The sequence below is a fragment of the Narcine bancroftii genome, chromosome 7, assembly GCF_036971445.1.
Source record: "Narcine bancroftii isolate sNarBan1 chromosome 7, sNarBan1.hap1, whole genome shotgun sequence".
NCBI classification, from domain to species: Eukaryota; Metazoa; Chordata; class Chondrichthyes; order Torpediniformes; family Narcinidae; genus Narcine; species Narcine bancroftii.
The window spans coordinates 213888871-213904824 of NC_091475.1; the positions used below are offsets into that span (position 1 = coordinate 213888871).

At 43.6% G+C, this 15954-nt stretch overlaps 1 protein-coding gene across 6 annotated transcripts in view; it reads left to right on the forward strand.

Annotated features, from left to right (window-relative positions):
• fhip1b (FHF complex subunit HOOK interacting protein 1B) overlaps positions 1-15954 on the forward strand; it is a 100467-nt gene that overhangs the window by 82632 nt on the left and 1881 nt on the right. For all 6 annotated transcript variants that reach the window (XR_011342366.1, XM_069892274.1, XM_069892272.1 and 3 more), the window contains one exon: positions 14979-15141. Coding sequence is in view for 5 of the 6 variants with exons in the window: in XM_069892274.1 (XP_069748375.1) it covers positions 14979-15141 (163 nt within the window). In the remaining variant the exon portion in view is untranslated. The remainder of the gene's footprint in view (positions 1-14978; positions 15142-15954) is intronic.

Here is a 15954-nt window from a genome sequence, read left to right on the forward strand (position 1 = left end):
TTTTGGTTTATTTTTATGCCAAACCGGTATAAACGATTTTTGCAATTTCACCATTAAATCTGTGAATGCTTTCCATTGCCTATCCACAGTCAACTCCCCCATTAACACCACCCAATCAATCTTACTCAACTCCTGTCTCATACCATCATAATTCCCTTTATTTAAATTCAGGACCTTAGTCTCGGTTTTAATTTCATCACTCTCCATGTCAAGTGAGAATTCGATCATATTGTGATAGCTCCTACCCAAAGGGTACCCTAACCCTAACCCTCGTACAACAAGATTGTTGATTAGCCCCTTATCATTGCATAATACCCAATCTAAAATGGCCTGCTCCCGAGTTGGTTCCTCGACATATTGGTCTAGATAACCGTCCCGTAAACATTCAAGGAATTCCTCCTCCTCAGTATTTTTACCAATTTGACTAGTCCAATCTATATGCAAATTAAAATCTCCCATGATGACAGCTGTTCCCTTATTGCACGTTTTTCTAATTTCTCTTTTAATGCCTTCCCTCACCTCTACACTACTATTTGGAGGCCTATATACCACCCCCACTAACGTTTTCCGCCCCTTGCTATTCCTCAGTTCTACCCATATAGATTCCGCATCTTCTGAGTTAATATCCTTCCTGTCAATCGTGTCGGTCCCTTCTCTCACCATCAATACTACCCCACCCCCTTTTCTTTCTTGCCGATCCCTCCTAAATATTGTATACCCCGGGATGTTAAGTTCCCAGGCTTGCCCACCCTGCAGCCATGTTTCTGTAATCCCAATCAAATCATATTTGTTTATCTCAATTTCCACACAAATCCATGATGTGATCCTGTGGGTGGGTTAAATATCCAACTACTTTCTTTCTGAAGTAAGGCATCATGAATTTGATGTGGATTCTAATTTTGAATTGCTTTTTGTAACTCTATAGTTGAGCTCCTGTAAAGTTGGATCCATTATCAGAACGTAATTCCTTTACTTGACCACGTCTGGTGATAAGACGTCGAAGAACATTGATAAAAGAGTCCGTATCAAGCGATGACACTACTTCAATATGAATCACTCTCGTAGTCAAACAAGTAAAAGTAGCTCCGTATCGTTTTTCAACTCTTCTTCCTCATTTTACTTGTAAAGGACCAAAATAATCAACTCCCATGTACGTAAATCAGGTGAAACTCTGTCCTGTGACAGATCTGCTAATTGTTGTTGTCCAGGTTTAGCATTTGGACGTCGACAATTCAAGTCAAGATGTTTTACCTCCTTTGCTCTTTCTGCCTCAGGAATAACAGCCGACACATCTCCACTGTGGATCATCCATTTCGTAGGGAAGAAATCTCCCTTATTACAGATCTCTTTTAACTCTGATAAAGATTTATTGCTTCTTTTTCTGAAACTACTGAAGTTTGACAATCATCAACATTAAAATGATTTCTAATTATACTAATAGCTTGAGAACGAAACTGCTCTTCATTATCTTCAGCATATTTCCTGAGAGCAAAATTTGCACAACTCGGTGACAAAGGGGCTCCAAATAAATGAACTGTCGTTCTGTGTTCGATCACCATGAGGCCACTATAATAATCGTAGAAAATCACGATCTTCTGATGGTACTTTCACTTGATGAAACATCGCTTCAATATATGCAGTAATTACAATAGGGTCATTACAAAATCTTATCAGAACACCTGTTAAAGTACTGGTTAAGTCTGGACCTTATAGAAGTTGAGGATTCAATGAAACTCCTTGAAAAATACTATGTGTAGTTTCTCCTTTTGTGGATATATAACTCCATGATGAGATAAATACTATTTTCTACCATCTTTACGTTCCAAAATATCTTCTGATACCTTTTCCACATAACCCTTGGTTATCATGTCCAACATGACATTTGTAGATTCCAAATGAAAGGAAGAATTTCTCTTGAATTTTCTCTTCAAATTCAGCATATGCTGTTCTGCGATTATTTTATTATCTGTGTTACGAGCCCAGAGGACCCTAAAACCCAGTAGCAATAGATATTCACCAAGACAAATGGTTTCTTAAATAAAAGTTGCTTTTAATTATCTTTAAACATGAAAACAGAATCAAACTTTAACTTATTACTATTAACTTACCTAACTTAACTTAACCCCCTACTCATTCTAAGTGCCCGTGTATAAGTTCAGAAAAGTTTTTTGATTCACTGTCCAATCTCACTTCTCATTCCTCCAAGTTTACTGGTTGCAGGCAATTCTTATACTGTGCACAGAATTGAACATTTTAAAAATTCACCAGGCTTTGATGCTTGAAAGGTAAATGGTTACCACTCAGGAAGGTTCTTGTCAGTTTTCAGAGAGAGATTTGTTGTTCCAGGACACCCACAACTGATTCATTTCTAATCAGCCACTTCAGTGTCTCAGTGTCTTGCTGAAGAAACTTGCCCCCTCAGGGTTCTCCAGATGATAACCTCTTTCTTTCAGGTCATCACAGAGTGCCTTTTTGTTGTCCAAAGCCCTCTGCGCAGCTCAGATGGCGAAGTCCTCCTCAGCGACAAGATCTCCATCCTCAATCGATGGTCAGAACACTTCCAATCCCTTTTCGGTGCCAACCGCTCAGTCCAAGAATCCGTCCTGCTCCAGCTCCCTCAACAGCCCTTGAGTCTAGAGCTGGATGAGGGCCTTACCCGGGAAGAGACATATAAGGCAATTGAACAACTGAAAAGTGGCAAAGCAGCAGGTATGGATGGAATCCCCCCCCAGAGGTCTGGAAGGCTGGCGGCAAAGCTCTGCATACCAAACTGCATGAGTTTTTCATGCTCTGATGGGACCAAGGAAAGCTGCCTCAGGACCTTCGTGATGCCATTATCATCACCCTGTACAAAAACAAAGGCGAGAAATCAGACTGCTCAAACTACAGGGGAATCACGCTGCTCTCCATTGCAGGCAAAATCTTCGCTAGGATTCTCCTAAATAGAATAATACCTAGTGTCGCCGAAAATGTCCTCCCAGAATCACAGTGTGGCTTTCGCGCAAACAGGAACTACTGACATGGTCTTTGCCCTCAGACAGCTCCAAGAAAAGTGCAGAGAACAAAACAAAGGACTCTACATCACCTTTGTTGACCTCACCAAAGCCTTTGACACCATGAGCAGGAAAGGACTTTGGCAAATACTAGAGCGCCTCGGATGCCCCCCCAAGTTCCTCAACGTGGTTATCCAACTGCACGAAAACCAACAAGGTCGGTTCAGATACAGCAATGAGCTCTCCGAATCCTTCTCCATTGACAACGGCGTGAAGCAAGGCTGCGTCCTCGCACCAACCCTCTTTACTATCTTCTTCAGCATGAAGCTGAAACAAGCCATGAAAGACCTCAACAATGAAGACGCAGTTTACATCCAGTACCGCACAGATGGCAGTCTCTTCAATCTGAGGCGCCTGCAGGCTCACACCAAAACACAAGAGCAACTTGTCCGTGAACTACTCTTTGCAGATGATGCCGCTTTAGTTGCCCATTCAGAGCCAGCTCTCCATCGCATGACGTCCTGTTTTGCGGAAACTGCCAAAATGTTTGGCCTGGAAGTCAGCCTGAAGAAAACTGAGGTCCTCCAACAGCCAGCTCCCCACCATGACCACCAGCCCCCCCACATCTCCATCAGGCACACAGAACTCAAAACGGTCAACCAGTTTACCTACCTCGGCTGCACCATTTCATCTGATGCAAGGATCGACAAAGAGATAGACAACAGACTCGCCAAGGCAAATAGCGCCTTTGGAAGACTACACAAAAGAGTCTAGAAAAACAACCACCTGAAGAAACACACAAAGATCAGCGTGTACAGAGCCGTGGTCATACCCACGCTCCTGTTCGGCTCCGAATTATGGGTCCTCTACCGGCATCACCTACGGCTCCTAGAACGCTTCCACCAGCATTGTCTCCGCTCCATCCTCAACATTCATTGGAGCGACTTCATCTCCAACATCGAAGTCCTCGAGATGGCAGAGGCCGACAGCATCGAATCCACGCTGCTGAAGATCCAACTGCGCTGGGTGGGTCACATCTCCAGAATGGAGGACCATCGCCTTCCCAAGATCATGTTATATGGCGAGCTCTCCACTGGCCACCGAGACAGAGGTGCACCAAAGAAGAGGTACAAGGACTGCCTAAAGAAAGCTCTTGGTGCCTGCCACATTGACCACCGCCAGTGGGCTGATCTCGCCTCAAACCGTGCATCTTGGCGCCTCACAGTTCGGCAGGCAGCAACCTCCTTTGAAGAAGACCGCAGAGCCCACCTCACTGACAAAAGACAAAGGAGGAAAAACCCAACACCCAACCCCAACCCACCAATTTTCCCTTGCAACTGCTGCAACCGTGCCTGCCTGTCCTGCATCGGATTTGTCAGTCACCAACGAGCCTGCAGCAGACGTGGACATACCCCTCCATAAATCTTCGTCTGCGAAGCCAAGCCAAAGACATTTCAAGTGAAACATTAGGTAGCTAGTCCTCTCCTCTTTCAAGAACCACAAGGACTTTGACCAGGCTGAACTAAACACTCACAACCCATCTTCCAAATGGGGTTTTCCACAAGCTTGCCAGCTTGTCCTGTTCCAGTCCCAGTTGCTGCTGCTGAACTGTAAAACTGTAGAACTGATCTCTCTCTCTCTCTCTCTCTCTCTCTCTCTCTCTCTCTCTCTCTCTCTCTCTCTATCTCTGTGAGAGAAAACCTGTTTTACTCTCTCTGCTGGCAAAACCACATGATCCTCCTAGAACAGCAAGTTCCACTCCAGACAGAATGAATGTGGCTCCGACAAGTTCTTTCATCTGTTGCCTTTTTGTAAACAACAATCCATTTGTGAAGTCTCTTGGGCACTCTCCAGATCTTTTGCAAAGACTGTTGGCCCCAACATGTCTAGCATGATCAGAGCTCCAGTATTTTAAATAAGATCTGTTTTAAAGTGTTTGTCTGTGACCTGCACTAAAAAACCTTTCCTAATTTATCTCCCAAAAACATATCTATATTCTGTCACATCTGGCCTACAAATTTCTCTTTTTTTCAAAGGTAATGATATACAGTGACATGTTGAACAGAATTTGAAACTAAATCCAGACACTGCTTAATCTCATTTGAAGGCTCTTGAATATCTGTGAGACATTCCAGAAAATTAATTTTAAACTTGTTCCCACAGCTCATTAAATTTCACAACTGAAATCCTGTTGATATTTACATTCGATGATTCCTGATCATTATTCATTTCTCCTCCTAATGATCCATTAATTGTCCATCCGAGCAATGTTCTCATAAGGTCCGTCATTTTGACTCCTTTTTATTTCTGAAGGTTTGAGAGCTTTTGGTGCATCTAATCCAATTAACATCTCAATCTTGACATCAACCTTAGGTAAGCAAACATCTTTTAGATGATCCCACTGGCTGATATCTTACTGATAGGGAAGTCTTCTGAGTATATACACTTGGAAGATGGCAAAATTCATTGCTATTCAATCCAGCAATCTGTAAATCTGAAACTATATTAAGTTCAATGTTCCTTTCATCATTCATTGTCTTCAACAAGATCTGTGACCTTTTACCATGAAGGTTAAGTTTATTCATTAATTCAACAGTACAAAATGAGGTGGTACTTCCTGGATCAAGAAATGTGTAGGTCTTCAGTATGAAGCTCCTTTTTTAGCTTTAACCTGTACAGGAACTGTTGAGGGGCTTTGTCATCGGCCCCAGTCAGACTGTTTGTCTGAACCGAAGCTGAATCATCCTCTCTGGCTGTGCCTTTAGTCTTGGATTCAGATTGTTTGACTTCCTCCTTAGCTTCGTTGAGTGAGCAGTAACTTGGGATGTTTCAAACTGCATATATCACAGCTGAGTTGTTTATGACAAGTTTTGCTGATGTGTCCTTTACACAAGCAGTCGAAACATATTCCATTCTTCTTTATATGGGTTAATTTCTCGTCATACGACTTCTTCTCCAACTGTGAACATTTTTCTAAAACGTGCTTATCTTTGTAATACAAACAGCTTTCCTGAACAGTCTGATCTTCCTTCTCCTTTGTTTCTTTCTTCTTTCTTCTGCTTGTATCTGACCCAGCAGTAACAAAGGTTTTTCCCTTTGGTTTCTGTTGAGAGGATGATTCAGTCCCTTTTATATATTTAGGAACTATTGAAATATCCTTAATATTTCCAAATGCTGGTACAGTGTAAACATGCACGTCATTCCAAAAATCGTACAACATCCTCAAAAGTGTCGTCCCTTCTGGGAATCATTTTAATCTCTGCAATTTTGGTTCTCCATAATTCCCGCAGTTTATCAGGTAATTTATTTACACTCATCAACAAATTAACAAGCAAATTCAGCTCTTGCAAATGTACTCTATTTCCCATTGTGTTACTACATCCTCTCAGAAAGAGAGCATATGCTTGGAAAGCCTGTGTATCCTCTGGTCTTATTGCTGACCAAGAAAGAATCTTGTCTATGTGGCCCTTGCGATTTTATGTTCATTACCATAAAGATGATGCAATCATTAATTTGCCCTTTTAAACCCTTGTTCTGGATTCATATATTGACAAACTTTGACTAACTCCTTCGCCTGTCCTCCAGTTTACTGTTCCAGGTAATACAGACCATCTTTAACATTTTTAGTATTACTTTCAATGTGATGTTCAAAAGAATTTCATGAATGTCAGATATTGTAATGGATCTCCATGAAAAACTGCAATTTCCTTCTTGGGTAAACCATATGAACCTTGTTGCTGCGCTAACATAGCAGAAATTTCATTTTGTTTCGCTTTGAGTGATATTATATTGTCTTGTCCACAATGGCTTGCAACTGGTTGTCTTGTGGATGGAGCAAACAGATCTTGAACTGGTGCCAGAGGTGTAGGACCTTGAGATGTAAGTAATGGTATTGGTGGGGATCCTTGATTTGTTTCTGGTTCTTCAGCAACATGAAGAGACATCAATGGTTGAGTATGATCAACTCGCATGATCGAACCTTTGGAAATACTCTCCTCTGTAGAAGATTCATATATTGTGCGGTCTGAAAAGATTGAATGTCGCCAGCTCTTTCCACAGGGTTGCTCATTGACATTCGACCACGAGCAGCAGCGCCCATGGCTCCTTGCTCAAGTATACTCGTTTCACGTGGCTGCGGTACCCATTGACCTACTGGAATGTTTGTACCTTGGGTATTTCACTTTGGGTGACAGATCTTGCAGGAGCTTGAGCTAATGTTTTGACTCTGGCCATATTCATACCTTTTGTTCCTCAAGCTCTAATCTTTCCTGTTGTCTATTCAATAATCTTTTTTGTTCTTCTTGCTGAATCTTCATTTCAGCTTCCTATCTTCTAGAGCATGTCTTTTCTCCAACCACTCACGTTGTGTTTTGATAGTAGCCAAGTCTGCTTGTGCCTTAGCATGCATAGCTGATATGCTTGAAGCATGCGAAGCTGTAATTGCTCTATGTTGGTTAATAGCCAACCCTCTACTGGAGATCATGTGTGTCAGTAGCCATGTTAGTCTAATAGAAGTAAAGGATGAGAAAGGATCTTGTCCTGGAGTCTTAATTAAGTGAGTGCATTCACAACAGTGGCGACGAGAAATGAAAGAAACCCTACACATACTCCATGCACCAACCGTGAGAAGGAAAACAACAGAAGAAAGGTAGAAAACAACTACCTAACAACCCCAACAAATTTCTGCCAATAGATCAAGATGAAAATGTGCCAAGATGGCAGAGGAAAAGTTCAGGGAATTCAACAAAGTAGAAGAAAGTTGGGATAACTATGTAGAACGGTTTAACCATTACTGCGTAGCCCACAATATTGTGGAAAGTCCAGTGCACTGCAAACGTGCCCTCTTCCTCAGTATAATGGGCAGTAAAACGTTCGACTCCATAAGACCTTGCTGGCCCTGGAGGATCCAGGAACGAAGACATTCAATGAATTATGCACAGCTTAAGGAACCATTAAAGCCCCAAACCACAAGTTATGGCAAAAAGACAATGATTCTATGAAAGGAGACAAGGACCAGGAGAAACAATAAGTAAATACCTGGGATCGTTGCGCAAACTGGCAGAGCACTGTTATTTTGAGCAGCTTCTAAATCAGGCACCGCGGGACAGATTAGTGATGGGGCTGGCAAATCACCAAGCAAGACAGAAATTATTAGGAATGGATGAAGACGGTACATTACAGATTGCATACAGGGCTGCCTGCAGCTCTGACATGGCAGATAAAAACTTGGATGTGGGTCAACCAGACCTGGTCGGGAGGTCTTCCTGCCAACATTGCTTCCATTGTGGGAAATACAACCACCGACCAGAAAACTGTTTCTTCATAAATTCTAAATGCAACCATTGCAAAACAGAAGGACATATCAAAGCTAAATGTTCACTTTTAAAATGCAGGTGGCCTGCAAATAAACAGGCAGCTGAAGTCAAAACAATTGCAGAGAGAGAGAGGCAACCTAGCACCGATGATAACAGCCCAACGACTGACCTTGAGATTTCTGACCTCCTGAAATTTCAGCTCCTGAGATATTACACATATGAGGAATAAATGGAGGAAATACAGCAATCATTATTCAGGTAAAAAATAAACGGGCACCCCCCTGAAGATGGAGTTAGACACAGGCAGAGGTGTCCCTAATGCTGTTACATGTAAAGGAACACTTGCTACCACATCTCCTGGTAAAAACAACTGAAATAACTCGAAGATCTGTTACAGGAGATAGAATCAAAGTGTTTGGAAAAAGTACGGCCCAAGTCCAATACAAACAACAGCAACCAACAACTCTCTCTCTACATCGTAGATACCCAGGGACCAGCACTCTTCAGAAGAAACTGGCTACAACACATTCCCCAAGACTGGCTGGAAATCGGTTCAATACTAAATGTAAACCACACGGACACCTCCCAACCAGAACTCGACCAAATCCTCAGCAATCACGCAGTGGTTTTCCAACAAGAATTGGGGAAAATCAAAGGTGTTCAAGCCAAACTGCAATTAAAAGATAATGTAGAACCAAAATTCTTCTAAGCCAGAATGGTCCCATTTGCTCTTAAATGGAAAATTGAGGCCGAATTAAACAGACTAAAACATGAAGGTATAATTAGAACCAATACAATGCAGTGATTGGGCAGCGCCCAATTTGTGCGAAAAGCAAATGGTGAAATTTGCGTTTACGGCAATTATAAAATCACCATCAATCCATCCCTCAAAATCCCCGAACACCTCCTGCCCAAGGCAGAAGAATTGTTCCAAGCACTAAACAGAGGGCAAAAATTCACAAAACTAGATTTGTCACAAGCATATCAACAGATAGAATGGACAAAAAAAATCAAGGGAATATGTGACAATCAATCCCCATCTGGGACTATTCACCTCGACACACGGGCCTTATGGAATATCAGCAGGCCCCTGCGATTTTTCAAACAACAACGGCCAAATTACTTCATGGACTCTCCGTTGGGTGTGACCCAAATGATATCATTATCATGGGCCGAAATGACAGTGAACACTTACAAAACCTTAAAAAGGTTTTAACCAGAATACATCAGGCCAATCTCCGATTATGAAAGGACAAATGTGTCTTCATGCGCCCCTCAGTAACATACCTTGGGTTTACAATCGACAACGAGTGGGTGGAAATGAATCCAGCAGGAACAGAAGCCGTTTGCAAGGCCCCGTATCCAACTTACAGTCCTTCCGAGGACTTTTAATCACTACCAAAAACATATCCCTAATATGTATAAGCACCCCCCCACCCCACCCCCGCTGAACATCATGACATCCACGTATTTTGTCCACACCCTATCACCCAAGTACTAATGGGGAGGCAGAACGTTTTGTACAAACTTTCAAAAAACCAGTGAAAACCATGAAACTTCCATCTGCCTCCTGGACACACAAAATCACAGATTTCCTGTTGGGGTACAGAAACCCGCCACATTCTACCACAAAGCGCACCCCAGCAGGACTAATGTTTGGCCGCAACCTGCGGACCAGGCTGTCCTCAGTTCATCCAGATCTGGATCTCCGATCGCAAAAAACAGCATCGCCACAGACCTCACCTAGAACATTGGAAGTGGGTGAGAGAGTTCTGGTACAAGATTATAGACAATATAAAGACCCATGGGTGGTAGGGGTAATCTTACAAAAATTGAGCCCCTGCTCATACTCTGTTCTAGTGGGGACAGATTGTGGAAGCAACACATTGATTTCACCGAGGTCCATTAACTGCCTCATGAACTGGAGGAGATGGAACCAGACCTGCCATGGCCTGCCCCGACCATCCCAACCCTCAGGCCAAGTGAGAGGGGGGGCAGACACTGTCGTGGAGCCGAGCAGTCCAGTGAGGAGTCCAGTAACTGAAACACACAGCCAAGAGGGCAGTGAAGACGGGCAATCACTGCCGACTCAACTATCAACGGACCCCGAGCAAGGACTGACACAGCAAACCACGCCAAGGCAGTTCAAAAGAGAAAGAAGACCACCTGAACACTTTAAGGACTCTGTGCTCTGATTATTATTATTTAAATACTTTCCCTTTTATAATTCTAATTATTCATGAGACATATTCTAATTCTCACTTGCAGTCCTGGGCCTGATGTAATCTTATTCGTTTGAATAGGCCCAGTCAGCATTTATGCCCAGGGGGGGGGGGAGAAGAGTGTTGGGTGTAAGCCCGCCCTCTGCCCCTCTGCTGGTGATGTGGGCGTCATGATGTCACCCTTCCATATATATGTTACCCTGTGTGTTAGTAGCCAGGTTAGTTAATAGAAGTAAAGGATGAGAAAGCATCACGTCTCCGAGTCTTAATTGTGTGAGAGCATACACACCACTCTAAATGATTTTGTTTTATGGGCAGGATGTAGTAGAGAGATGGAAGTCTTTTAAAGATCAGATTTTGAGAGTGCAAAAGCTTTATGTTCCTGTTAGGTTAAAAGGAGGGGCAAAAGGTTTGAGAGAGCCGTGGTTTTCAAGGAATATTGGAAACTTGGTTCGAAGAAAAAGGGAGGCGTACATTAGATATAAGAAGCATGGAGTTAAGGAGATGTTTGAAAGATACATTGAATGTAAGAGGAATCTTAAGAGAGGAATTAGGAAAGCTAAAAGAAGGTACGAGAAAACTATGGCAAGCAGGGTGAAAACTAATCCAAAAGAGTTCTACAAATATGTTAATGGTAAGAAATATGGGGAATATAGAGATTACAAAAGGTGTAGTTTTAAGGCTTTTGAAGAATATAAAGGTGGATAAGTCTCCGGGACCAGACGGGATCTTCCCCAGGACATTGAAAGAAGTGAAGGAGGAAATAGCAGAGGCTCTGGTGGTAATTTTTCAAATGTCATTAGATATGGGGATAGTGCCGGAGGATTGGCGCATTGCGCATGTGGTTCCGTTATTTAAAAAGGGTTCAAGGAGGAAGCCTGGCAACTATCGACCTGTAAGTTTGACGTCTGTGGTAGGTAAATTAATGGAGAAAATTCTTAGAGATAGTACTTATAAACATCTGGATAGACAGGGTCTGATCAGGAGCACTCAACATGGATTTGTGGGAGGAAGGTCATGTTTGACCAATCTGATTGAATTTTTTGAAGAGGTGACTAGGAATGTGGATGAGGGTAGCGCAGTGGATGTTGTCTATATGGACTTCAGTAAGGCCTTCGATAAGGTACCACATGGAAGGTTGGTTAGGAAGGTGCAGTCTTTGGGTATAAATTTTAAGATAGTCAAATGGATTGAACATTGGCTGAAGGGGAGAGGCCAGAGAGTGGTAGTGGATAATTGTCTGTCAGGTTGGAGGCCGGTGACCAGTGGTGTGCCTCAAGGATCTGTATTGGGCCCATTGTTGTTCGTTATATACATTAATGATCTAGATGATGGGGTGGTGAATTGGATTAGTAAATATGCAGACGATACTAAGATAGGTGGAATAGTGGATAATGAAGAAGGTTTTCAAGGAGTGCAGAGGGATTTGGGCTGCTTAGAAAAGTGGGCTGAAAAATGGCAGATGGAATTTAATGCTGATAAGTGTGAGGTGCTTCATTTTGGTAAGAAGAATCAGAATAGGACATATGTGGTAAATGGGAGAGCATTGAGGAATACAGAAGAGCAGAAAGATTTAGGAGTGACGGTACATCGTTCCCTGAAGGTAGAAACTCACGTGAATAGGGTGGTGAAGAAGGCTTTTAGTATGCTGGCCTTTATCAGTCATTGCATGGAATATAGGAGTTGGGAGGTGATGTTGAGATTGTATAAGACGTTGGTGCGGCCTAATTTGGAGTTCTGTGTGCAGTTCTGGTCGCCTAATTATAGGAAGGATATAAACAGAGTGGAGAGAGTGCAGAGAAGGTTTACCAGAATGTTGCCTGGGTTTAAGCATCTGGAGTATGGGGAGAGATTGGACAGATTGGGTCTTTATTCTTTGGAGCGTAGAAGGTTGAGAGGGGATTTGATAGAAGTATTTAAGATTATGAAAGGGATAGACAGAATGGATGTGGATAGACTATTTCCGTTAAGAGGAGGAAAGTTTAAAACAAGAGGACATGAGTTAAGAATTAAGGGGCAGAGGTTTAGAGGTAACATGAGGGGGAACTTCTTTACTCAGAGAGTGGTAGCTGTGTGGAATGATCTTCCGGGAGAAATAGTGGCGGCGGACTCAATTGTATTATTTAAGAAAAGGTTGGACAGGTATATGGATGAGAGGAAGATGGAGGGTTATGGGCATTGTGCAGGGAGGTGGGATTAGAAAGGGGTGTTTGGTTCGGTGCGGACTAGAAGGGCCTAATGGCCTGTTTCCGTGCTGTAATTGTTATGTTATATGTTATGTTATCTTCCTGCGCTCATAACCTTGGAAATACTATAATCAGGATACACATCTGAACATTCAGATCCCGCTAGTCTCTACAGCACAAGTGGGGCTTTGCAACATACATTCATCTGTTCCATTTCCACTAACCTTTAAGTCAGCTTGAGGCCTGCAGTGCCTTGATTGTGCCGCCTTCTTGCTTGGTAGTTGAAGCCGCTTCTTCTGTGATGGCTGGCTCCAACCACCTGCCAAGCGTTGTCAGTCTGCCATGCTGGCTCAACTCACGATCAAACAGTTCTTTGAGAGGAGCTGTTTTCTTGAGGTCTCTAGCCCGACAAGACTTCTTCTTATCCATCTTGGACTCTTCACATTGCAGCCTGTCTTCTGCCTTATCTGGTTCCTCGGAACTGTAAACAAATTTGTATCTTGCATGGTCCCTTTAAGAGGATTTCTCATGCTGAATCTGTCTGAGTTTCTTATATCTTCACAAACCTTTTCTAATCAGTTGTTTATACAACTTCTCAAAACATTCCTTCTGGGCTTCCTGCCAGTTTCTGGCTGCTAGCAATGGCTTTGGCTCTATCTTATCTCATTCCCAAGGCCACAGGTGTCTTTCAGTCAGATATTCTTAGTTTGAATTTTAAACTGCGCAATTCAAACATCCATGGCTGGCAGACATTTTCTCACAGACTGCTTCTCAATTTTAAATCTGGTTGTAAATTCTCTCAAATTTCTACCATTCTTCCTTCCAAACAAAATTCACAATTTTATCACTTTTCTTTAAATAAGAATGTAGGTGACACTTTCTAATCTCTCGTATTTCCCAACTTCAAAACGTCATCTTCACAGAAACGGAAGTGATGATATTCCGAATTACTATCTTATTTCCAATAAACCAAACTCTGTAATTGCAGCTTTATGTAGCTTTAATTCGTTGACAATTATTAAACATTTTGCATAACTTTGCTTCAAGATTTTCATAACTTGAGTAAATAAAATAGTTCTGAATAATGATAACAATATTCTTCTTTAAACAGTTAAACCAAAATTAAGATGATTAAAATGAAATAAGATGAATTCAAAGTATTTTGAAGCTTACGCCTCCTCCATGGTTCTTCAAAGAATGAATGCAAGCTCCTCGTATGGCCAGTTATTACGACATATGACATTATAGTAACTATAGTAACCCTCCAAACAACAATTTTTCTTAAAGGGATAGTCATAAGATTAACTACAAATCAAAAACATAAGGTTTTAACCTTTATTACCCCTCCCTGCCCTGGGGGAACCCACCCTGCCTTGGGAGCACCCACCCAGCCTTGGGAGCACCCACCCTGCCCTGGGGCACCCATCTTGCACTGGGGTACAGCAGCACTGACTTGCCACCAACAAGAAATCGGGGGGTTCCCAGCAAAACCCATTGAAACAGAGAGGTGAAGCCAACCCTGCATCATGGCAGAATCCAAAGGGAACCGGGGTAAGCAGAGGGGCAGTGGATCTGAGGGATAGGTGATGGAACTGAAGTGAGGGAAGGGCTGCAGCCTCAGGAGCTCCCTGGTGGAGCAGGTAGAGCCACTGCCTCGCATTTCGGTGGTCCCGGTTTCAATCCACACCCCACCGCAGCAATCCCCGCCTCCGGTCTGGACAAAGGTAGTAGAGCATAGGAACTTAGGCGTTTGGACTATCTTGTCGGATTTACCCTGCAATGGCAGTGGATCAGAGAGATTGCCATGGGTTCAGAGGGGCAGAGGTGATAGAAGGGTCAGACTCGTGGGGGTCACACTGGGAGGGGCAGTACTGAGGAAGGGGGTCACACTGTAGGAGGGGCAATACTGAGGGAGGGGCAGTATTGATGTGGGCTTTTCTGAGGGAGGGGAAATTCTGATGGGCCATACTGAAGGACGGTACAGTGCTGCAAGAGGGGTTGACATTGAGGGAAGAGCAGTATTGTGGGAGGGGCCATGTTGTTGGAGGGGTGGGGTTGGTGTAGGAATGGTTTTCTTTGGAATGGGGGTTAGACACAGCCGTGCCCCGAGTCTGGCCTTTGTGATGTGTCCCCACTCTGCCATGGTTGTAGCATGTGGGCCAGTGGACAGCCTCGTACTGCACTCTCCACACCACGTTCACTCACTCTGCTATCAAGTGGCCTGAAAGCTGTCTGATGACAGGGCGTTTTCCTCCACCCCAGGTTCTTGGGTCAGTGAAGAACAAGATCGAGGTGTTTGCTGCTTCCCAAGAGGACTTCCCAATGATGCTGTACAAAGCCAGGAAATATCTGATTGCCAGAGGAAAGCTTGATTGGTGCGACTCCCCAAGCTCTGTGCCACCTCTGCGACGTTCTGAGAGTCTAGGTAACCTCAGCTTCTCCCCGTGTCCTGCCCCACTGGAACTGGGTTGGTGAGGGCGCGTATCCCAGAGATTGGCATGGCCAGCTCCTGTGCTCCAAGCCAACACCTCACCCGCCACCTTGGAGCTCGAACCAACCTGGGCCTCGACACGTCGCATCCTCTCCCTGCCTGTCATCGCACGTGGGCGTGTGGCTATGCTTGGCCGGGATGTGGTGAGCATGTCGATGGGAATAGCTAGCCTCCACACTGATCTCCACCTCACCCATAGAACATTCCAGCACAGTACAGGCCCTTCAGCTCAGGAGTTGTGCTGGCCCATAGAGTGAACCTACTCAACAGTCTAATTTTTCCACACATCATATCCATAACCCTCTATTTTTATTACATCCATGTGCCTGTCTAAGAGTCTTTTAAATGTCCCTATTGTACTAGCTTCCTCCACCACTCCTGGCAACACATTCCAGACCCCAATTTCCTTCTTCTAATATATCCTAATTTCAAAGGGTCATCTTCCAAAGCATGAGCTGTGATATCCCAAATTTCGATCTCTTTAATCCAACAAATCCAACTCTGGCTCAGGCTAAGTCTGCCCCAGCAAAACACCTTGTTCTTTCCCCAGAACTGGAGCCAGGGACCCATTAGTCAGAACTCGTGTCAGATTTGATGTGCTCACACGGTGAGTGGGCATGTTCACAGTGAGCGTGCGCGGGCAGTGAGTGTACAGGGATGATGGGTGTTCATACGGTGAGCGTATGCTGACGGTGAGTGTGTTCACAGGATGAGCATGCATGGGCAATGTGTGTGGTCACGGTGCGT